This window comes from Microcaecilia unicolor, chromosome 3 (assembly GCF_901765095.1).
Source record: "Microcaecilia unicolor chromosome 3, aMicUni1.1, whole genome shotgun sequence".
NCBI classification, from domain to species: domain Eukaryota; kingdom Metazoa; phylum Chordata; class Amphibia; order Gymnophiona; family Siphonopidae; genus Microcaecilia; species Microcaecilia unicolor.
The window spans coordinates 256,449,117-256,473,884 of record NC_044033.1 but is presented as its reverse complement, the minus strand read 5'-3'; the positions used below and the strand labels follow the sequence as shown (position 1 = coordinate 256,473,884).

General features: G+C 47.8%; 2 protein-coding genes across 3 annotated transcripts; one reads left to right on the top strand and one right to left on the bottom strand.

Annotated features, from left to right (window-relative positions):
* The first annotated feature begins 551 nt into the window (after positions 1–551).
* Positions 552–18,373, top strand: LOC115466626 (tetraspanin-4-like). Of its 2 annotated transcripts, XM_030197993.1 has the most exons (9): positions 554–1,032; positions 7,056–7,136; positions 7,609–7,679; positions 14,251–14,442; positions 14,859–14,933; positions 16,329–16,430; positions 17,114–17,242; positions 17,574–17,657; positions 17,978–18,373. In XM_030197993.1, the coding sequence occupies exons 3-9, from the start codon at positions 7,611–7,613 to the stop codon at positions 18,044–18,046; spliced, it is 720 nt and encodes a 239-aa protein (XP_030053853.1). In that variant the 5' UTR covers positions 554–1,032; positions 7,056–7,136; positions 7,609–7,610; the 3' UTR covers positions 18,047–18,373. The 2 variants fall into 2 exon arrangements, with proteins under 2 accessions (XP_030053854.1, XP_030053853.1); XM_030197994.1 differs by lacking the exon at positions 7,056–7,136 and having other exon boundaries at positions 552–1,032.
* Positions 18,374–19,187: 814 nt separating this feature from the next.
* On the bottom strand, positions 19,188–24,656 carry AKT1S1 (AKT1 substrate 1). Its single transcript, XM_030197992.1, has 5 exons — positions 24,548–24,656; positions 22,744–23,245; positions 22,373–22,447; positions 19,964–20,109; positions 19,188–19,584 (listed from the first exon to the last, which is right to left on the bottom strand). Exons 2-5 carry the CDS (start codon positions 23,219–23,221, stop codon positions 19,450–19,452), a joined length of 834 nt encoding a protein of 277 aa, XP_030053852.1. The 5' UTR covers positions 23,222–23,245; positions 24,548–24,656; the 3' UTR covers positions 19,188–19,449.
* Positions 24,657–24,768: the final 112 nt, after the last annotated feature.

Genomic DNA, 24,768 nt, shown 5'->3' with positions numbered 1-24,768 from the left:
TTATCACATACTATAGGCACTAAAGACCATCCCTGCTATCTCACTATATCACACATTGTAGGGAATAATAAAGTGTACCCCAGACATGACCATTCCAGGCATTTCTATCTCACTATATCACTGCAGGCAATATTGACCATCCCCAGACACTCGTATCTCTTCTGTCTCGCAAAGTGAGGTACTAAAGACCATCCCCGTGCATTCATCTTCCTTCTGGGTAGTAATAATAAAGACCCTATGCAAGAACTTATATCCTTTTGTTTTGTATCGTAGTGTCAAACCAGCTTGAACTGGTCTGCAAGAAAGTGGTACCATAGCATCAGCAGGGGAACTTTTCCCTCTTATTTTCCATCTGGAGCATTGAGGCTGTCAATTCCTTAAAAAGCAAGCCCAGCCCTAGGGACATTACTACTGCCCTTCTACAAACTTTCAGTTATGAGCCAAATTCACTTCCACATATTTTTCACATTACACAGCCCCTCTTCCCCTCCTCTTTGTCAGCTGCAGTCTCCTCCTCTCTCTTCAGGAAGCCCCCTCTCCAGTTGCATCCTGCTTCAATAACCCCTCCTAAAAGCAGGCGAACAGAGACCGTACTCTGAGCAACTTCCAGAGGTCTGGAGTGACTCCAGCCTGGGCAGAGAGGGAGGGACAAAATCCCAAACAACAGTGCATTGCTCCTGCCTTCTTAATGCACAGGGACCACCCATCTCACTGCATAAGTCAATAACACAGCCTGGCCGAAAAGCTGCATTTTGGAACTCGGACCCACACTTTCAAATAGCAATTCTTTACTGAACGCAGAGATCTGGGATCTGGAAGAGTGACGTATGCTCTACAATCCAGACCATCTTCTGGAACCTGGTGGTCTACACTCTGGACTACGGTGAACCGTGCTTTTGAACCTGCTTGTGTTCTGGAACCTGACAATTCACACTGTGGCCTACAGTGAGCAGTGCTGTAGAACCTGGAGTGTTGTCATTGATTTACCTTGGTTTTTGCAACATCCCCAAGTTTCTCCTACAGCTGCAAGAGGTGAGTAATTAACCACCACCCTCCCAACATCTGGCCCTTTTACTGATGCTAGTTCTGCATGGAGAAAGTCTCTGAACTAATATGAGGAAGCATTTCTTTCGTGAGAGATTAAACAAAACAGTGGTAGCGTTCATGCATGCATAGATGGATGTTACAAGTCCAGACATCCTAAAAGGTTTTCTTTATTTTCCAGTTTCACTGGGGAAAACATTGCTTTAATACAGTGCATCCTGCAAGTGGGTAGTGGTGAAGGCAAGGGAGAGGAGTTGTAATTGGGTAGTTTGAATGGGCCAAGAGGCACTGACATATGGCAAAGGCTACTGTGTCTGTCTTGTGACCTTGTACACAGAATAAAGCACCATCACGCCGTGTTAAAGCAGGAGCAAATGTTACTGTCTAAAATGTTGGCAGTTAAGCATGTAACATATTTCCATGCATTTTGCACATAAGTGTATTATCTGCCAACCTGCATGACCCCCTTGCAGTTAAGGCCTCCTTAGGGAACAGCACCTAACTGCTTTTTCCATTTATTTATTTAGATTTTGCTCATACCTTTTTCAGTAGTAGCTCAAGGTGAGTTACATTCAGGTACACTGGATATTTCTCTGTCCCAGGAGGGCTCACAATCTAAGTTTGTACCTGAGGCAATGGAGGGTTAAGTGACTTGCTGGGGGGGGGGGGGGGGGTGTATCTCAACGTGTAACTGCAGTGCATTCAGAGTACACAGAGCTTATAACACACCTAAATATATTGCAGTGAACGTGTACATTGCAGTGCACTCAGTATACAGAATGTATAACACTGAGAATGTACACAACACACCCAAATATTTCACAGTGAATGTGTACACTGCAGTGCACTCTACTAGCACTGAGAATGTACACAACCCAAACAAAATGTATCACAGGGAACATGCACTGCACTTAATGCACATGGTGTATAACACTGAGACTGCACATAACACATGCACAAAATGTATCTGTATATACATTAGTTCACATAGAGGCTTATTTTCAAAGCACTTAGCCTCCCAAAGTTCCATAGAAACCTATGGAACTTAGCCTCCCAAAATGCTTTGAAAATATGCCTCACAGTATACACAGTGTATAGCAAAACATATCAGAAAATGTATCACAGTGAGTGTGTACACTGCAGTGCATACAGTATACAGAGTGTATAGTACTGAGAATGTACATATCACAAAATGTATCTCAGTGATTTATACTCACTATAGCACCGACCATATACACAACACACAAAATGTATCTCGGTGAGTGTACACTGCAGTGCATTCAGTATACATAGAGCGTATAGCATTGAGAATGAGTATACAGCACTCAGCATATATATAACACTGCACACTGAGGTGAGGGGGGTAATTTTATAGTGGACCAAGGCTTCTATTCATATTAAAATTTGTGTAACAATGCATCCATACTATAGGCCTATCTAAACAGTGTGGAATTAAAAGAATAGGAACCAACAGAGCAGAGAGGAATACAGCACAGAAGTGTAGTGAAAAGTCAAAAGGTGCAGTCAGCGGGTAGAGTTTTGATAACACTCAATCTTAAGATAGCAGATCTAACAGACATGGTCTCAATGGAACTGGAAACTAGACTAGGTTCTGGTTCTGAATAAACTTTGTCTCCATATGTACTTGTGGCCTACCTCGCTTCTTTTGGCATTTTTCAGTAAAAACATTTTAAAAATTAAACACACATTTCAGGTGGATTTAGAAACACACAGATATAGGCCCTTTCCCTGTACCTGACACTAGCACAGACTGAGGGAGCTCCTTTCTCTCCACACTAGCACAGATTAAATTTAATGTGGACAAATGCAAAGTGATGCACATTGGGAAGAATAATCCGAATCATGGTAACCTTGGGAGTCAGCACTCCAGAAAAAAAATTTAGATGTCATTGTAGACAATTTGCTGAAATCTGCCCAGTGTGTGGCAGTGGCCAAAAAAGCAAACAAGATGCTAGGAATTATTAGAAAAGGGATGGTGAATAAGACCAAGAATATTATAATGCCCCTGTATTGCTCCATGGTGCGACCTCGCGTTGAGTACTGTGTTCAGTTCTGGACAGGGCTGCTGAGACAAAGCTGGGCCTGGGGCAAATGCCCCCTCCAGGCCCACCACACTTAGTTGTCCTGCTCTGCCTCCTGTCACTGTGCACAGCAAACTTCCCCAGGGCCCGGTGCTAGCATTGCAATGCTCTCCTGTTCCTGTGAGTGGCAGCGCCACACAGCAGGGTTCTTCCTTCCTGCTGCGTCCAAAGAGGCTGTTTGGACACGGCAGGAAGGAAGTACTCTGCAGCACTGCTGCGCCCAGGATCAGGAGAGCAATACTAGTGCCGGGTGGGCCCCCTTTGGAGGCCTGGCCCTGGGGAATTTTGCCACCCTCCCCTCTCGGCATCCCTGGTTCTGGATGCCGTATCACAAGATATATCAGAATTAGAAAAGGTAAAAAAAAAAAAAAAAAAAAGAGTGACCAAAATGATAAAGGAATGGAACTCCTCCTGTATAAGGAAAGGCTAAAGAGGTTACGGATCTTCAGCTTGGAAGAGAGACGGCTGGTGGGGGAGGGGGGGTGGATATGATCGAGGTCTATAAAATCCTGACTGGTGTAGAACGGGTAAAAGTGAATCGATTTTTTACTTTTAAAAAAAGTACAAAGACCACTCAATGAAATTACATGGCAATACCTAAAACAAATAGGAGGAAATATTTTTTCACTCAAAGAATAGTTAAGCTCTGGAACTGTTTGCCAGAGAAGGTGGCATCAGCGTTTTAAAAAAGTCTGGTCAAGTTCCTGGAGGAAAAGTCCATAGTCTGCTATTGAGACAGACATGGGGGAAGTCGCTGCTTGCCCCAGGATTGGTATCATGGAATGTTCCTACTAATTGGGTTTCTGTCAGGTACTTGTGACTTGGATTGGCCACTGTTGGAAACAGGATACTGGGTTAGATGGACCATTGGTTTGACCCAATATGGCTATTGTTATGTTCCTAACCCGCTGCTTCACACTGGCACAGACAGAGACCTCCTCCAGGGTGTGACACAGAAGGCTTTGCATTTGCCTCAAATTGTGGGATTTTGTTGAGCATTTTAGGCCCTGTATATAATGTCTCTTGTTGCACAGAAATCCTGGGACTGTGCACTGCGCATGCTGCACTGACTGGATTACCCTGAGAGCATTCACCTCATTGTGCACAGGTTATTTATTTTCTTGTAATGCTGCTTGTGCTGAGCATCTCCCCTTTCCAGCGCTCATTGCTCATTGGTTATGTTACCCTCTATCCTTATTGCCCCTGCTTTCCCCTCCCTACTCCTTGTTTCTCTTTTCAGCAGTTGCTTGCCAGTTTTCCTCAGGTTTTTATCCTCCCGTTCTCTTTTCCCAGCTTCATCAGTTCCTATATTTAAGGTTATTATTTTTGCTTTTCCCCTGTATGGTCCTCTCTCCTTCCTTACGAGTCCCTGCATTTGTATATTGCTCTGCCTCTCCCTGTCCTGCCTTTTGGGGCATGAAGGAGGTAGATATGCAGGGCGGTGTCTGGAAAACAGGATGCAGGGTGCCTAGGCCAGGAAGGGAAGGCTGCACAGAGCTATTGTGTTCCTGAAGGTGTAGCATGTTTCTGCCTGTTCTGTACTGGGGAGTCTCACCATACTATGTGTCATAGCCTGTAACTGGGACACCCTTAGAGAGAAGGATAGCTAATGTCTGGAGTCCTCTAAACAATGTCACGAGACCCCTTGAGGGAAGGGGTGACAGTTTTCAAGATAGACTAAATAGAAAGCTAGTATCCAGTGGTCCCCTAAACAGTATTATGAGATTGGGGAGACACCTCCCAGGAGACCCTAAACAGAAAGGGAGCTAGTGCTTATGATTCTCTAAACAGTGTCACAAGACCCCTTGAGAGAAAAAGAGATCCTAAATAGAGAGCTAGTACCCAGCAGTCTCCTAAAAGTGCTACGAGACCCCTAGAGAGGTGAGACATGTTAATATGGATTGGATCTTGAATATCCACTGGAATAGTGGTAAGCCAGGTTACAGGACTTTGGTCAGCAGAGAAACCTTGACTAGGCCTGATAACCCACTAATGGTATAACAATTGAGAACCTGCAAACGCAGGACTATATGATGAAGTCTTAATAAAACCTGAAACAAATTACAAATTGAATATGGCATATATGATGATAAAAGAATAGATAAAAATGGTTTGTAAAATCTAGCTTGTATCTGTATAACATGGCACGCAGGTCATAAGATTATATAAAAAAGGTTATGAAACTGCATGTTTCTATAAAAGATAAAAACAAGATGTTCAGGGTGACAGGAAAGATGTGAAGTTTTGAAATAGCACAAGCAAGAGATGTGTACCGGAAAAGACAGTTGGGTACAAATAGATGGACACCTGGGCGGAAAGGAGATATTTCAAAATAACTAGAACAGGAAAGACGTTGGTACAAGATGTTGCAAAAAAGTACAAATGACCATCTGCCGGAAAAGTGAAAAAAAAATTGGTACAGAGATATTGGCCAATAAGAATGAAGAAATAGGTACTGCCATAGGCATCTATTGAGATCTATGCCTATAAAAGAGCAAACATTTAGACAGAAAAGTTAGAAGCTTCTTCAACTCTTGACCGACCGCAGAGCTCTGTACATTTGAACCCAGATGTATGTATTGAACTGAAGACATTCTCTTGGTAAGAATAAATAAGATATTATTCATGAAAACTATCTTTGTCTTTATTATATGCACTCTTTCCTTATCCTCTGCTAAACACAAATAAGCCACACACACTGAACCACAGACTAGATTAAAACATATATGTATATATATGTGGGAACATAAATGGCCCAGAGTACACCTAGATCCAGAAAGACAGAAAGCAGTGGTCATGGGGATCAGGTTTGAATTACGGCAGCTGATGCCTCCCCAGAACAAACCCCCATGGGACGGGGTAACCCTGAAGGTTAGGGAAACAATTCAAACCCTTTTGGATGAGCTAACGCTCTTTGTGACTCCGTGTAGAGGAGTCAATAAGGGGTCTAAAAGAGGTCCAATTAAACAGACAGCTCCCAGGAGCCCCCAAACAGAAGGACAGGTAGTGTCCAGAGTCCATTAAACAGTGTCACGAGACCCCCTAGACTGAGGAACCTGCTGATGAGAAAGGGACATAGTACCCAGGGGCCCCTGCAGGGAAGGGGAGAGGCTATCTCTACCCCATTTTTGTGCCTTTTAATTATTTGAGAATCTCTTCCCTGTTGTTTCTTTAGACTCTGCTGCTCAGGAAGTGAGATCCATAATTGAATTATTTTTAACCTGTGCTGAAGAAATGGACTGTATTCTGAGGAAGGAAGTACTTACCTCCCCTCACACCCCAGCAATATTGCCAGTCTCCACACACCCATTTCATAAGCACACTCGTGCAGCCCTAGTGACCCACAACTATACACACCCTCCACACCAGAGAGACCAACAGCTACACCAACTGAAACTACAGATATACACACGTCCAGAAACCCACAGATACACATTATCTAAAACCCATCATGGCTACATACACATACACACACACACACCCCGCTACAAACACCCAGAGACCTATAGATACAGAAATAGAGACTCACAACTACACACACATACACTGACCCACAAATATACAAGGACACAAATACACAGCTGTCCTATCTTGTTCTCTGTCTGAGAGCTGGGAGGAAGGTGAGGACAGGCCTGTGAGAGCTTTGAGCTTATGAGAAGGAACAGAGTGAGGAGATGGTTATTCTAGGCTGGAGGAGAAGGGTTCTCAGCAGTCTGACAAAGGTTTCAGAGGCCTGAAACTACATGCAGCTTCTTCTGAGGTGTTGTCTCTTACCTCATGGCATGGTGCCAACCCTTGTAGACCTGCAGTTGCTCTTGTGGCTTGCTATCACCCTTCATAAGATAGAATCGCCTGTAATTACCCACTTATCGAATGAATTTTGGGGTTTCTTCTCTTCCCCTTTCACAGCCCTGGAGCTGGACACTTCCAGAGATTCAAGGAGTGCAGACTGGGAAGAGACGCAGCAGACGGGCTAGCAGGAGACGAGAAGTAAATTTAAAGGATATCTGTCATCGCTGTGTCCAGTGAGACCTCAGCATTACACTGGCTGATGCCTGTTCAACTTTACTTTTTCTATCATATTGTTATAACTAGCAGGAGTATAACACCTGGCCTGTGTAATCTTCATAGGACTTCCACTGCCCACACTTTGTGCAGTCACTTTGCTCAACATGTTTTTTAAATGCTGGCCAGAGCAATTAAATAAAAACTTTAGAGTGTCTGGCTAAAGCCAGCTGCACTGCCACTATCCAAAGTTAGATCAGCTTTTTTTCTGTTCTACCTTTAGCTAGATAGTTATCTGGGAAATGGCCTGAATGTTGCCACTCTCCTAGTCCAGTGCATTATCTGTGCTGTAAGAGATGTACAGTACATGCAGCTTGTCCTTTCCAGAAGTGGGCTCTACAAGGGGCTGTGAGAATAATTATTGTGCTGCAGATGAATCTTTTTTTTCTCCTCCTAGAGATGGGTATAAGCCGTGGTTGCCTCCTTTGCATCAAGATCAAGATGTTTATCTTTAATCTCATCTTCTGGGTGAGTTCAGGGAAAACATCATCATTGCATGGGGTGTAAGACTTGAGAGATGACTTGCATAGCAAAAACAGTGTCATTACTGCAAGCAGGGTAAAAAAAAAAAAAAAAGGTAAAATTATGTATAATCATACCTGATAATTTTCTTTCCATTTATCATAGCTGATCAATCCATAGACTGGTGGGTTGTGTCCATCTACCAGCAGGTGGAGATAGAGAGCAAACTTTTGCCTCCCTATATGTGGTCATGTGCTGCCGGAAACTCCTCAGTATGTCGATATCAAAGCTCCATCCGCAGGACTCAGCACTTAGAGAATTACACCCACGAAGGGACACTCTGCCCAGCTCACCACCGCCGAAACGGGGGAGGGGAATTAACCCAGCTCATCCCCACACAAGTGGGGGAGGGGAATCCGTCCAGCTCATCCCCGCGGAGCGGGGGAGGGACACCACACCCGCCGATGCGGGGGGATCTGGCTTATCCTGCAACCGCAACCGCGGGAGGAGCTGACTGACCCTAACACCGCCGAAGCGGGAGGGGTACAAAGCTGCCCTACAGCCGCACGAAGCGGGAGGGAGTGCCGGCAGAATTTTAAGTCTCAATCCAGCCCCGTAAAACGGAGGGGAGAGGAATGCAGCAGCTCACTGTAACACAAACTCGTCTTAACTCTTGAAGAATCCAAGTGAAAAAACTTGAACACGAAGTCTTTCTGAAGTAACTGAAGACTAAACTTGAACCTGAAATGCAACCAGAATAAAAACAGTACAGATATCTGGGAGGGGCTATGGATTGATCAGCTATGATTAATGGAAAGAAAATTATCAGGTATGATTATACATAATTTTACCTTCCATATCATCAAGCTGATCAATCCATAGACTGGTGGGATGTACCGAAGCAGTACTCACCCAGGGCGGGACATTGAAATCCCTGACCTCAACACTGAAGCTCCAAACCGGGCCTCCGCCCGTGCAGCCACAGTCAAACGGTAATGCTTGGAGAATGTATGAGCCGAAGCCCAAGTTGCCGCCTTGCATATCTCTTCCAAGGAGACGGATCCGGCCTCTGCCATCGAGGCCGCCTGAGCTCTCGTGGAGTGAGCCTTCAGCTGGATAGGCGGCACCTTCCCCGCGGCCACATAAGCCGCTGCAATGGCTTCCTTGACCCATCTTGCCACTGTAGGCTTAGCAGCCTGCAGACCCTTACGAGGACCTGCAAACAGGACAAACAGATGATCCGATTTCCGGAAATCATTGGTCACTTCCAAGTATCTGATGATGACTCGTCTCACATCCAGATATTTAAGAGCAGAGTACTCCTCTGGGTAGTCCTCCCTACGAAAGGAAGGGAGACAGAGCTGCTGATTCACATGGAAGCGAGAAACAATCTTGGGCAGGAAGGAAGGCACTGTGCGAATAGTCACTCCTGCCTCAGTGAACTGCAGAAAAAGCTCTCGACATGAGAGCGCCTGGAGCTCGGAAACTCTTCTGGCTGAAGTGATAGCCACCAAAAAGACTGCTTTCAACGTCAGGTCTTTCAGAGATGCCCTCGACAAGGGTTCAAAAGGCGGCTTCTGCAATGCTCTTAGTACCAGGTTGAGATTCCACGCAGGCACCACTGAGTGCAGAGGAGGGCGCAGGTGATTAACTCCCTTGAGAAAGCGCACCACATCTGGCTGCGAAGCCAGGGAAGCACCCTTCAGGCGGCCCCTGAAGCAAGCCAGAGCCGCTACCTGGACTTTAAGGGAACTGAGCGACAGGCCTTTCTCCAGACCTTCTTGCAGGAACGCCAACACTGAAGAAATTGGAGCAGTGAAGGGAGAAAGTGAGCCTGCTTCACACCACGCTGCAAAGATACGCCAAACCCTGGCGTAAGCAGTAGAAGTAGAGCGCTTCCTCGCTCTCAGCATAGTGGCGATGACCTTGTCTGAGAAGCCCTTCTTCCTCAGACGCTGCCGCTCAATAGCCAGGCCGTAAGACCAAAGGGGGAGGGATCCTCCATCACCACGGACCCTGATGTAACAGGCCCTGCTCCACTGGCAGCCGCAGAGGATCGTCGACTGAGAGCCTGATCAAGTCCGCATACCAGGGACGCCTGGGCCAATCCGGACCCACCAGGATTACCCTGCCGGGATGCTTTGCCACCCGGTCTAGCACCCTGCCCAACATGGGCCAGGGCGGGAACACATAGAGAAGCTCTTGTGTCGGCCACTGTTGGAGAAGAGCATCTACTCCCAGGGATCGAGGGTCCCGTCCTCTGCTGAAAAAGCGCGGCACTTGGCAATTGGCCGATGACGCCATCAGATCTAGGCTCGGCTGGCCCCAGCGCTTCGTGATGTCCAAGAACGCCTGAGCAGATAGCTGCCACTCTCCGGGCTCCAAGGTATGGCGACTGAGAAAGTCCGCCTTGACATTCATGACTCCGGCAATGTGGGCCGCTGAAAGCTGCTCCAGGTTCGCTTCCGCCCACTGGCAAAGATTCATAGCCTCCTTGGCTAGAGGGGCGCTCTTGGTACCTCCCTGGCGGTTGACATAGGCCACAGCCGTGGCATTGTCCGACAGGACCCGTACAGGCTTCAACACCAGTACCGGGAAGAACTCCAAAAGCGCCAACCGAATGGCTCTGAGTTCCAGGAGGTTGATAGACCACTTTGCCTCTGCAGGAGACCAGAGCCCCTGCGCTGTCCTTCCCAAGCAGTGGGCTCCCCAGCCCGACAACGAGGCGTCCGTCGTGACGACAATCCACTCTGGGGTCACCAGAGGCATTCCCGCAGACAACTTGTCTGTCTGCATCCACCAGCTCAGCGCCTTGCGCACTGCTGGGTCCAAGGGAAGGCGCACAGCATAATCCTCCGACATCGGAGTCCAGCGCTGCAGCAAAGAGTGTTGTAGTGGTCTCATATGAGCCCTGGCCCAGGGCACAACTTCCATCGTGGCCGTCATAGAGCCCAACAGCTGCACATAGTCCCAAGCCCGAAGGGGAGAGGCTACTAGGAACTGGTCCACCTGAGCCTGAAGTTTGACAATCCGATTGTCTGGCAGGAACACTCTGCCCACTTGGGTGTCGAATCGAACTCCCAGGTACTCCAGGGACTGAGTCGGGCGCAGCTGGCTCTTCTCCCAGTTGATGATCCATCCCAGGGAGCTCAAAAGAGCAACTACCCGGTCCACAGCTTTGCCGCACTCTGCATAAGAGGGGGCTCGGATCAACCAGTCGTCCAGATAAGGATGGACTTGTACCCCTTCCTTTCGTAGGAAGGCCGCGATGACCACCATTACTTTGGAAAAGGTCCGCGGAGCAGTAGCCAACCCGAAAGGGAGGGCTCTGAACTGGAAGTGTCGTCCCAGGACTGCAAAACGCAGAAAGCGTTGATGAGGAGGCCAGATGGGAATATGCAGGTACGCTTCCTTGATGTCCAAGGATGCCAGGAACTCTCCTGCCTTCACTGCCGCTATAACAGAGCGGAGAGTCTCCATGCGAAAGTGCCGCACTTTCAAGGCCCGATTGACCCCTTTGAGGTCGAGGATAGGCCGGACAGAACCTCCTTTCTTTGGTACCACAAAGTAAATGGAGTAACGTCCCTTGCCAAGCTGACTTTCTGGCACCGGAACGACCGCGCCCAGGCAGATCAGATTGTCCAAGGTCTGCTGCACTGCCACAGCTTTGACCGGAGACTTGCAGGGAGAGAGTACAAACCCGTCTTTTAAGGGTCGGCAGAACTCTAGTTTGTAGCCGTCTCTGATGACTTCCAGCACCCACGCGTCTGAAGTTATTGTGGTCCACTCGCCCAGAAACGAGGACAGCCGTCCTCCAATCTGCACTGGGGCGTGGACCAAGACCCCGTCATTGGGTATGAGACCCTGGGGGAGGACCGGAGGGAGCACCTCCGGGACGGCGGTCTCTGCGAAAGGAATGCTGCTTGGGGGAGAAATTCCTCTTGAAGGAAGAGGGGGCAGAGGAACCCGACTTGCCCGGGCGGTACCGACGGGCTTCCTGCAACCGTCCTCTGGAGGTACCGGGACGAGTACTAGCCCGAGCCCTGACCTCTGGTAATTTCTTGCCCTTAGACGTGCCGAGATCGGTCACGATTTTGTCCAGCTCGACCCCAAAGAGCAGCTTGCCTTTAAAAGGCAACCTAGCCAGGCGGGATTTAGAGGCGTGGTCAGCAGACCAATGTTTCAGCCAAAGCCACCGCCGCGCAGAGATTGTCTGAGCCATGCCTTTCGCTGAGTCCCTCAAGACATCATACAGCAAGTCTGCCAAATAGGCTAAGCCCAATTCCAGGGCCGGCCAATCAACCCTCAAGGAATGATCCGAGGGGGAAGCCCGCTGCACCATAGTCAGGCACGCCCTGGCCACATAGGAGCCGCAAACTGAGGCCTGCAAACTTAAAGCAGCCGCCTCAAAGGACGACCTTAAGGCCGCCTCCAATCTTCTGTCTTGGGCGTCCTTTAGGGCCGTGCCACCTTCCACCGGCAACGCCGTTTTCTTAGTCACCGCAGTGATTAAAGAATCCACGGTAGGCCACAGATAGGCCTCAAGTTCACTCACAGCCAAAGGATAGAGGCGGGACATAGCCCTAGCCACTTTAAGGCTCGCTTCTGGGACATCCCATTGAGCCGAAATTAAGGTGTGCATGGCATCATGCACGTGGAAGGTTCTAGGCGGGCGCTTCGTCCCCAGCATAATGGCAGAGCCAACAGGGGCTGAGGGAGAGACGTCCTCCGGAGAGGAAATCTTCAAAGTGTCCATGGCCTGTAACAACAGGTTGGGCAAATCCTCTGGGCTAAAAAGCCGCGCTGCAGAGGGGTCATCCGCTCCATCCGAGCGGGGATCCGTCTCCTCCAAGGAATCCGCAAAGGACCGTTGGGAGACCTCAGACACGCTGCCCTCATCTACATCGGAGGAGACAAATTCCTCCAAGGCCTGGGAATCAACCCGAGGGCGTTTACCTCTGGGAACCTCAACCTCTTTACCAGACGAGGGAGCAGGGGCAGCGTTGTGCATGAGGAAGGCCTGATGCAGCAGCAAAACAAATTCGGGGGAGAAACCCCCCAGACTGTGCACTTCCGCAGCCTGGGCAACAGCCCTAGACGCACCCTCAACCGGCGCTCGCAATAGCGGGGGAGAGACAAATGGCGTCCGGCGCGAAACTCCGCGAAGGAGCCGCGCGGGAAGAACGGCTCTTAACTTTAGCCGCTTCTGTGCCGTCGCCCAAATTAAGGGCGTTCATGGCATTAATGTCTCCAACCTCAAGGGCGGCCCAAGAAGAACCCGTCCGAGCCGCGTGGCCGGCCAAGATGGCGGAGGCGAGGAGCGGGGGATGGGCGTTTATGGCGGGAAAAACCGCCACGCCGGAGGAAGGACCGGGACATTCATCGGTCACGAAACTGTCACCCAACAAGGGCGAATCAGGCTTTAAGACCCCCGCATCCCCTCTAGAAGCGCTCAAGCGACCCGGGGAGCGACCCTTTGCGCCCTCGCCCTCCGACGCCATATGCCACGAGGAGAAGAATCGGGGAACCCCCTGCCCGCTATAAAAAGGTAAAAATTACCTGCTGTCCGCTCCGAGTTGTAACGACCTGGTGTCCCAGTGAGTAGCTGCAATAGACGCTTAAATAAACGTCGAAATAAACGCCTTTAAGGACGTTCAAAATTTTTTTTTTTTTTTTTTTAACGGAGCCAGCGGGAGGGGGGAGAAAAGGAGGGACCTGGCACCACCAGGTTTGCACTTGCTCAAAAGAGCCCTCAACCCCAGGCACTCAACAAAACCTAAAAAATTAGGCTTGGAGGCCTAGCCAGAGCTGCTGCTGTGTGTGACCACCACCTGCTGAGATAGAGAACATACTGAGGAGTTTCCGGCAGCACATGACCACATATAGGGAGGCAAAAGTTTGCTCTCTATCTCCACCTGCTGGTAGATGGACACAACCCACCAGTCTATGGATTGATCAGCTTGATGATATGGAAAAAGTAATTACCACATGATGCACAGAGGCCACAAGGAGCGAAATATAGAAAATGATGGCAGATAAAGGGACACATCATTATTACATGATGTTCAGAGGCACCAAGGATCTTCTATATTGTAAGGATTAAGTCATCATATGGGCTCCAGAGGAATTTGTTGCCAAAAAATGTGGTAAAAGCAGTTGTTAGCAGGGTTTAAAAAAGGTGTGGCTAATTTCCTAAAGCCGTAAGCCATTATTAAGATGAACTAGGGGAAAATGCACTGCATAGTTCTAGGATAAGCAGCATAAAATCTGTTTTACTCCTTTGGGATCTTGCCAGGTACTCGTGACCTGGATCGGCCACGGTTGGAAACAGGATACTGGGCTTGCTGGACCTTTGGTTATGTCCCAAAATGGTGATGCTTGTTTTTATGCTGTACAGAGGTTGTCTCTAATGGACGTTATGATCATACAGTGTACAGAGACCCTGGGGATCTACCAATTCATTATTGTAGCTGGACAGGTGTGGAGTTCTGGAAGCTGGTTCTCAATGCTTTATAGCTGTGTGAGTGTAGTCTCCTGGTGTCACTTCTCTCTCTCTCTCTTTCTCTGTCTTTTACAGTTGGGTGGCTGTGGTATCCTGGGTGTTGGAATTTGGCTGGCTGTCACTCAGGGGAAGTTTGCAACACTGTCCTACTCTTTCCCCTCTCTCTCTGCTGCCAGTCTGTTCATGGTGATAGGCTCCATGATCATGGTGATAGGTTTCATCGGTTGCCTGGGAGCTGTCACTGAAAATCGCTGTCTCCTGCTAACCGTAAGAAACATGAGCGAAGATCTGCCTGTTCCACAGCAAACATGTTTTTGATAAAGCAAAGTCATGTATTCAGATGCCCCTTATGTATATTGTAAATTGTATTTCACCCCTTAAAGGACACTAATGTTTGTAGACTATCTGCCCCCGACTGTCTCGGAAGTGAAGTGTCAATGACCCCCCTCCCTCATAGTTCCTGGATCTATTGTAATAATTTTCTATAAGGGGGGGTGCAGGAGTGCTCTTTCTTTTATGAATGTATTTTTCTTAAAACATTTATCGGTGCAGGTTGTGACATTGTAATAATTTTCTTTAGCAGGACTCTATTTTATGAATGTATTTTTATAATTTTGTTCAGAGCAGATTATGTAATATTTAACAATTTGTATTAAAATGTTTATAAATATATTATCTTGCAGTTCTTCATCCTCCTCCTCCTCATCTTCCTTCTAGAGATTATTGGGATGCTTATGGTCATCATATACAGGGATGAGGTAAGTGTGAGTCCTGGGGAGGGGGGTGTTAGGGAATGGCTGAACCTCACCGCATCCTAACAATGTGGAACATCCGAGATGTCCCGCTAGTGTTTTAGAACAGGATCTGCAGATGTAGACATCCAGGAAAAGACGTGAACGTGGCCAGAACCTCCATTTCACAAGTATCAACATACCAAATATCAGTGGCGACGGCAGAGCAACATCAACATGTTGGTATTTCAGAACAGACATTTAGCCATTTCACAAATAAACATGTTCGTGTTGCCAAAGCTGTCACAGAGCCTGGTACCCTTTGCCAATATTGTTTTGAGGGGGTAGTGGGGGGATTTAAGGGGCGACCTCTCCTAATACCTCCAGTGGAGCACGGCACAAATACTTTCCTAAAACCTAGATGTCCCGAGGAGCAGATGCAAATCCCAATGTTGAAGATTTTGGACAATATACGCTGCTAGTCACTTTCAGTGCTTGAAATTATATTTTATATTTCAAAGGAGAAAAAGGACTCCACAGACTTCTTTGTTGCAAAACTTAATGCAAACATTTAGTCCAAAAACCTCCTCCTTCCTAATTTTTGTTCTTTGTTTTATTCCTTTTATTAGTAATTTTTTGATAATTTTGCTAAAAACTTTCACTACTGGTTTTACTAGCAAAAGTCCCAACTTTTACTCGTTGTGCAGCAACATAAATTGAAAAGTAATTGCAGTAAACAAATGACTTAACTTTTCAATCTTTAATTTTCAGTATTCCACTTTTCCATCGTTCATTCTGAACTAGCTTTACTTCACTCAATGGGGCCACCCCATTTCACTTAATATAGCTTCTTCAGGAGTTGCCAGTTTAGCGATATCCAAAATTCAGAGCAATTATGCATTGAATAGAATTTCAGGAGTCTCTTACTCTATTTCTGGTATTCTTCAGGGATTGAGTCTATTTGCCTCTTTTCTGGACATACATGTGTATCCCCTTTTGAAATACGCAATTCAACTTAACTTTTTGTTGTTTTTTTTAGCTCACCCCAGACTTGTCCAAAACATGCCAGACCACACCTCCATGCTACATGCACATTTTTTCAGGACGTGTATATTCCAGCTTTCTAAAATTTGTGTTTAGATGTTTGCAACCTATATACCTTAATGCCGGTTTATACACATAGGACTTCTGAAATAAGCATCACAATGTACAGAACAAAACACAGTGTGTGGTAGAAGGAGGGCCTCAGTACTGGAATAGCAGGGGTGCTGCAGGGCAGGAGTGAGGTGCATTGGCAGAGCTGTATGCCACAGGGCAGGAGTGTAGTGTAGAAGCGGTGCTGCGTGTTAGACTCAGTAGTAGGATAACAGTAGGGAGTTGGGTGCTTTTGATACTGCCGTTATACTGTTTTTCTTTCCTCAGCTTGATAGTTACGCCCAGGAAGACCTGAAGAAGGGGCTGAGGCTGTTTGGGAAGGAGGGAAACACAGAGCTGACTAACGCTTGGAACATTGTACAAACGATGGTAAATGCTCCCTCTTAATCCTGAGGACGGGCAGTGCTCTTGCACCATTTCCTGTAGTGCCCTCTGCTGGAAGAGGCTGGGACTGCAGGATTTGGAAGTTCCTCCTAAACTCAGTGCTCCTACACATTCCTTACAGCACCCCCAGCTGGGGTAGGCTGGGACCACAGTTGTTAGAAATTTTGAAGGAATGTAATACTGGATCAGAGTGAAGGTCCATCAAGCCGAGTATCCTACTCCTACCCAGTGCCCCTGCCCTATTATCTAGAGCACTACTTGCAAGGACGGGGCTGGGAGTACTGGAGCTGTGAATGCCCCCACCCTCTTGCTCCTGGTCTATTCTCTACAGCACGTCCTGCTGGAATAGGAGAGGACTTCAGGGGCTGTGAACCGCTCTCCTACAATGCTCCTGGTCTATTCACTACAGCACCTTCCGCTGGGAGAGGTTGGGTCTACATGTGCTGATAGTTCATAAGAACACAGGCAAGGCCACTCTGGGTCAGGCGAATGGTCCATCCAGTCCTATTCAGATCTATTGCTCTTGCATTATTCCCAACAGCGCCTCCTGCTGGGAAATGCTGGGACTGCAGGAGGTGGACATTGCTACAGAAGACAATGCTGACTTGTTTAAATCTGTTCTTGGCCCTGTCTGATCCCATGCCCATGTGTGTGTCTTATCTATACAGTTTCGGTGCTGTGGGGTGAAGAATTACACAGATTGGTTTCAGCTGAAGAATGAGACGGAGGTGCCAGATTCCTGTTGCCAGGAGTACAGCCCCACATGCCAAACTGATCCCAGCACCTGGTGGAGAGACGTGAGCAGCGAGGGTGGGGAGGTGCCCGGAGGGTGGGAGGAGGATGTGTGTGAGCAAGTAATGGGACTGTAGGGGAGGAATTAAGAACACAGGTGGGGGTGGGGATTTGTGTGTATCTCTGTGAGGGGGTGAGGAGACTGTAGGGGAGGGATTAGGAGCACTGGTGGGGGGGATTTGTGTGTGTCTCTGTGAGGGGGTGATGAGACTGTAGGGGAAGAATTAGGAGCACTGGTGGGAGGATTTGTGTGTCTGTGTGGTGGAGGGTCTCTCTTGTGTGTATGTGGGACAGTGGATAAGTGACAAATGCATATTGCGACTCTTTCTCTTCTAGCCCTGCTATAAGAAGGTGAAGTACCGACTTGCACAGAATATTTCGGCCCTTGGAGCCTTTGCGATTTGTATTGTTGTTATTCAGGTGAGCAATACACTGCTAGACACTGAGCTCTGTCTTTGCTCCCTCCATAATCCCCATCTGACGCCAGTCTGCCAGTTTCCGTACGTTACAGTATGGAAAAGCCTCCCTCTTCCACCACTGAGGATCCTCTTTGCCCATCTCAGGCTTTACCCTTCACTCCCCCTCCAACTGAAGGTCCTCTCTGCCCATCCCAGGCTTTACCCATCTCTCTATTCCGCCCCCTCTCCAATCGCTGAGAGTCCCCTGTGCCTTTTTTCAAGCATTGTGTGCGCTCAGAATGGGTACACGGCTGTTTTGACGTTTTCTTTCTCTTGCTGCAGGTTCTTGGTCTCATCTTCTCTATGTTTATGTATTGTCAAGTTCTCAGAGCTGAGAAATATTACGACTGAAGTGCCCAATGAGGACAGAACAGCTGAGACTGTCCCACTGCCTGCTACACCTGAGACTCCTGCTGCCTCCTGTATCGCAGACCGAGACTGGCCAAGCAATTCACACCAGCTTGTTGCATTAGAGAGCGCTCTGCTTTCTCCACACAAGCGACTGCCTCCAGCCTGTGAGACTGAGCAGAGGCAGCAAGGAGTCCTCGTGTACACATCCTCCAGCATGCATTCCTGTGTCTGACTATACTCTATCAATACGGTTTATTTTATGTAATGCCTTTCCTGTAAAACATTACAAGGCGGTTTTCAACAAAATACATCCTTAGTACATATTTTGCTTCCAGTGTGCAAAGTTTTTTTTCTTTTTGAAAGATATTTAGAAATTAAAAGGGTGGGATTTGAACCTGCAGCCCTGAGCTCTGACAGAGAACTTGTGCCAGGCTGTGTGCCCAGAGGCAGAGAAAGAAGTGTTTTAGAACCATTTAACCCAAGAAGAGCTGCCTCTAAGGGATAAATCCAGAAACTAAAAAAGAATGCAAGCAAAAATCCAGCCTCCCACCGTCCTGTCACATATGACAGCACAAAGTGCACTTAATCAACAGGTGGCTTTATTAACCAAGAAGCCAAAGGCCACATGTGGGACCCAGGGCCACAGGCTACAAGGGGAAAAGCCTCCTCTGAAATCTTCTGTTTGTACAATAGAAAATTATCCCTCCTCCTGTGCCTCAGGCAGTGACCCCACTCTCACTATGGACAGCGAGATCAGAGTTGGCAGCCATTTCAGAGACTGCTGGGTAGTTAAGGGTGGCCCTGCCGGGACTGCTGGTGACAGGGGTGCTGTTGGGTGAGATAGGGGGTTGAGAAGGGGTGGGTTGGGGGAACTAGGAGTAGCCTGACAGGACACACTGGTGAAGGTTAGGAGGTGCAGGGTCCTCCCAGCCCACTTACTGTCAAGACCTGACCCACTGTCACCCTCCTTCCTGGGGGGAGAGGTGTCGAGGGATTCTGCTTTGTGCAAGCAGGACATGCCATGATTAAAATCAGGACCAAAGGGAAAAAGTGCTTTTGATAAATCAACACCTGACTTAGAGCTGTAGAGACCCTGCTTTCACTTAAAGAGGGTGGGGTAAGAGGGATTTGTTTTCTTTTAAAATTTTAAAGTTCACAGGATGTAGTGAAACTGCCACTGGGGAAGCAGGGTCCTCATAAAACAACACACCCCCTCCCCTCCCCAGTGGGGATTTCTTCAATGCAGAAGGGGAGGGGGAGATCTCAGACATGCTCCATTTTTCCCCCTCTCCCAGAAGAGCTTCCTGAGTTTGTCGGTGGGGGGAGGGGGGTGTCTCTTTTCCTTTTCCAGCGGGTTGGGAGTCTGTAGTGTTCACAGGGCCCTGGGCGAGCAAGGGTTCATCTCAATATTTGCGATATGATTTCTGGAAGTCACCAGTGTTCAGCCGGGGTCGGGGCAGGTCTCCGAAGAGCTGACTGTGATCGGCAGCCAAAGCCCGCATGCTAGCAGCGATCCGGTCCAGGTCTGGAGAGGGCAACTGAAATAGGGAGGGGAGCGGGAGGACAGCATTACTATGGTGTTGGATTAAAGGGAACAGTATCTTCTCCCCCTCCCACCAGAACAAATAATATAGATCACAGGAAATGGGTGGTAGCAACATAACATCTATTCCCCCCCCCCCCCAGCTGCCAGTACAATAATATAGATAATAAGAAATGAAGTGGCCAGCAAGATAGCATCCACTCCCCCGCCAGAAAGCGGCTAGGTGGCACCCCCATCATTAAGACATCTTTTCTCTCCTCCTAAGATCCAGTGGGTTCTCATCAGCAGGTGGCAGGAGACACAATGAGCAGGAAGGGTTATAAGAGGGTTATAAGAGGGTGATATACCCTGCACAGTTCTCCCCTTCTCCTTACCCTGCCTCCTTCCTCATCTGAGGTCCGGCTGTGCTGCCTCCCTTTATACTCCCAGAGCGGCACTGTGACAGGCAGAGACTTGGCATACTGTTGCAAGGACCTCTGAAAGGGAGGTTGGCCTGGTACATCTTCACTCAAGCTTCCATCTGAAAGAAGAAAGCAGGGGCCAGGTGTAAATAGAAGACAGAACCGCTTACGCTAAAACAATTGGATAGATCACGCGGTTAAAAGGTGGGAAGTCTGAGGTCCGGCAAGAAGGGAAAGAATCACAATATTAACTAAAAAAGCGGATGCAGAGCCCACCTCTCTAAATGAATTCCAGTAAGAATGGGAAAGAATTGCAACAGAAACTCAAACAGCAGATTCAGAGCACACCTCTGTATGTGAAGACGGGAAAGAATCTTAATAGAAACTGAAACAGCGGATGCAGAGCATGCCTCTCTAAGTGAAGACTGGGAAGAACGGGAGTGAATCTCTGGAAACAGGAATGAATCTCAATATCAACAGGAGTGAATCTCAATAGAAACTCAAACAGCAGATGCAGAACATGCCTCTCTAAGGTCAGGACCACCTGTGCAGAACAGAAGAATGCCACCTGTTCAGACAGAGATGGGGTGAACTGGATCGCCCTTACTATCCAGGAAATGAAGGGCCTTTTCACCTCTATGGAAAAACTGCAGATAGGCAGTGATTACAGTGGAAATCCACCAGAACGGAAGATGGGCACCATTGATGTTGCTAAAATTGCACTAGGACACAATTATTCTGTCAATAACTGTCCTAATATTTGTCTAGAAAGTGTTAATAAACTGCCTCCAATTTCATGACCCCTACTCTACACCCCATTTCACCACTGGTTAAAAATTCCTGGATTATAGGTAAGATTAGGGTCTCATCAACTGACTGATCTGGATTCACATTCCAGGATCCTGCAGAAGGCTCCAATTCAACAAACCCCTTAATCAGATGGGGGGCGGGGGGATGATTCCTTCTATAGGGGAGACCAGTGAACCCTAAAAGACCTGGTTTTCAGGCCAAACTCGGAAAGATGTACAAGTTATTCAAGCGGTTTCTGTGTGGTGTGAGAGGCAGATCCAGGATTTACACTCACACCAGATGGCAAACCTGTTTTTAAGCAGGGATGTGCAACGTGCAGCCGGTCTGACCAGAGGATGCGACTCTCTTCAGATTTTTAGCAAAAAAGGTGTGTAGGGCTTGGACATGTCCAGTGAGTATCTACTGGATTTTCCATTCCCACCTGGAATCTTGCTACTGTCTGGGATTCTACGTGGAATCTTACTACTCTCTGGGCTTAGTTATATGGAATCTTGCTACTCTTTGGCATTCTGCCTCAGGTACAACCTTAGCTTGTAAACCCTTCAGGGACAGAAAAATACATACTGCAACTGAATGTACATCATGTCGATAGCTTTCAAGCTTGCATGTAGTACATAGGAAATTAAAAATACGTGTTGGGCTGTCCACCTGGTTTCTGAAACCCTTTAGACCATCCAGAAGTTAATGTGCAACTTCTCCAGGAGGAAGGTAGGGTTATGGGTGCAAAACCCTTGTAAGTGATCTTCCGAACTCACAAACGAAATTTGAAAGACTGAGATCGTACACCACATGCTCTGGCTCAGGAGTGTAAGGTTCATTCCTGTCGCATTTTAAGATACTGCCCCTGAGAGAAATATTAGTGGATAAGATACCAGAGTGGGAGATTTGGATTTGATGTTAAAATTACCCATTTTCCAATCTCAAGTTAATATTCGGATACGGTAGTTGTTCCCCCTCCCCAGAGAAGTTACAATGTAAATTCTGGATTAACTGGATTAATCTGAAAATGTATCATCTGCCTTTTTGTCCAAGTGATCAGACACCAATGCACACACTTTGTTTACTGGGGGTCCATTTACTTAGATGAGATGCTGATGCACTTAAATGACACTCTAAACTTGTACCTGACACCATGGAGAGTGAACTGGGTTGTTCCAAGCTGTGTCAATGGTACAGGTGGGATTTGAACCCTTGCTTCCTCGGCACTTAGCTCACTGTGAGTTCTTTTTTCTGCATGCCTCTGACAGATTAAGGCTCCTTAAGTATCAGAATTCAGACTAGACTGGGCCTGAGATAATACAGGGAACCAGTGAAGACTTTGTCAAACTGGTCTGCTCCTGGTTAAGATTTGAGATGCAGAATTTTGGACAAGTTGTGGCTTGTGAATGGTTTTTCAGGCTAGATGACCTGCGATTATTATAATTCGGATTATACCAAAGCTCACATATCAAGCTTCAACTTTGCTCTCTGACTGTTCACTCTTGCCAGCAGAGGTTCTAATCTCAGTTCTGCAGCTGATGAGACTTTCTGCACATGCGAGGGTTCTCGGAGACGCAAATCTAGTCAACTCACCATCTGTGCTCTCTTCAGACTCAAAGAAAGGAGGGTACTCGGCTCCAGGAGAATCCTCGTCCATCACAAAGAGACCTGCAGGGAAAAGCCACAGTCAGAACTTGAAGGCAGGAGCCTAGTGAGATCCCCCAGGGATGCAAAGAGAGGCAGCAGCCCAGTGACACAGCTGCAGGGGCATGTTGGATACAAGAACTCAGAGGAGGCTAGTGGCGGAAGGATGCTGGAGGTGAAGTCTGGGTATTTAGGTCAAAGTGTGGCACTGGAGATGTAGTAGGAAGGGCATAGTGGTCCTAGAGATGGAGGGAGGGCCTAGAGCTTTATAGATAGAATCTGGGGCTGTAGTGGGTTGGGGCACAGTAGTTGAGACCCACCAGTGGTATCACTTGGGTTCTCCTGCTCTATGGTGCGATCCAGGCTCAGGCTGTTCTCATTGTCATCCTGCTCCTCTTCTTCCTCTTCTTGTGGCTGCAGCGGTGGACTGCTGTCAGGAGCCCAGAGTGGAGGATGCTGCTTGACTCGCTCGTTGTCCTCACTGGCATAGATGGAGGGATAACTCTTTGAGTAGGAGTCCTGGCCCGTGGCTGGTCCCTCATTGCCACTGAAGGTGCTCATGGGCGTGGGCCGGGCAAACGCTGTGGCCTTGTGCATGACTGTAATATCCTCTATGTAGCGCTGCACAGCATCCAAGAGAGCGCCTCTGCCATGGGATGTGTACAAGAAGCCCGACTGGAAGTGAGGCTTGTAGGCAGTGATTAGCACCACATCATGGCCCGTTTGCAGGCGGTACTGCTCTGCCGCGCTGATCAGTGCCTCCCAGCTCTCCTTGTGATTATCCGCCATGTCTGTCATTGTGGTTGCTGATGGTCTCCAGGCCTGGAGAGGGAAGAAAAGAAGAATTTGGAGCTCCGATACTGGCAGATGAAGCTTGGGTTCAAATCCCACCCCTGCCACATAGCAAGCGACAAGAGTCTGTAATCTGCTGCGACTTCAGTTTAAGTAGAGTCCTTGTTCAGTGTGTGGAACCTTCTTAAAATACACCCTGCCCCCTAAAGGATGAGCTTATCTCACGGCACAAACCTTTATAGATATTTAATTGATTTAAAAATAATCATGCACCCAGGACAACACCTTTTCTGCAGCAAGAGGGGCGAATATCAGTAAACCTCCATGGTGGCGTGCTGGGATTTTGACATGTCCTCTGCAAAATTAACAGTAAGAGCCCATGTACACAAAGAGCCATGTACAAAAGAGCCATAAAAACAACGCATGACTTGGCAGCCTTCCGGAAAGTACTAAAGACTAACTTGTTTAAGGATACCTATCATAAGGATCCTTCTCAAACGAACTGACATCAAAACATTTACTAGAACAAGTTAACACTGAACTCTTCTTTTAATATTGGTTTCTTTATCATACTGTCATTATGGGACGTTATATACTGCCCTCGTTCTTAAATAATTGAAATGAATTGTATATCTATTTTCTTCTAAATGGTATTATATTTTCTGTTCCTGAAATTTTACAACATTCTGTAATTCTCAGTCCGGAAATAGTGATCACCATTACGGCCTATTGTAAGCCACACTTAGACTGCAAAAAGGTGGGAAAATGTGGGATACAAATGTAGCTAATAATAATAAAATATTAACTATTATACAATTGTGCAGTGACTAAGGAACACAGCTCCAAATAAGAAAAAGACCTGAGGTTGGGGGTGGGAAGGGAAGGGAAGGGAAGGATCAGCATCTTTAACCCCCCCCCCCCCCCCCCCCCCCCCGAGTAGTAGCAGGAGCTAGAGAATCTGCAAGCGTGGGGAGGGCAAAGGGGGGCTGTCCAGGGTGCTTATTATAACAAGATTTCCAGAAAAGAAGCAGAGAGAATGGGACGTGTGGCAGGGCTCTCTGCAGTCTAGGGTAATTGGAAGGATTGGCAGGTTATCCCTGGATGGGGAATAGTAGATAATAACAGGGATTCTCAGGGATAGGGGGAGGGGAGTGGTGGGTAATAATAGGGATTATCAGGAATAGGGGGGAGTGGTGGGTAATAACAGACATTATCAGGGATAGGGAGGGGAATGGTGGGTAATAATTCAGGAATGGGGAGGGGAAGGAGTGGCGACTGTTCACTAGATTCCGAGGATTGGGGGTGGGGGGGGACTCTCCGGTCGCTCTTTACCTGCGGAGCCTTCTCGCTATTCTGGCCTCTCTCGCTCCCCTCCAGCGTTCTGGTGACGTCACCGGCTGATCTCTGACAACGTCATTCCCTCTGCCCACAGTGAGGCTTGGAGGAGGAGGAGGAGCGCACGATCAAACTGCCCCGCACAAAGATGGCGTCCGGGAGACTCTAAGGTAAAGTGGCGATTCTTTATTAGCCTGGGGAGCGAGAGACGGGAACTG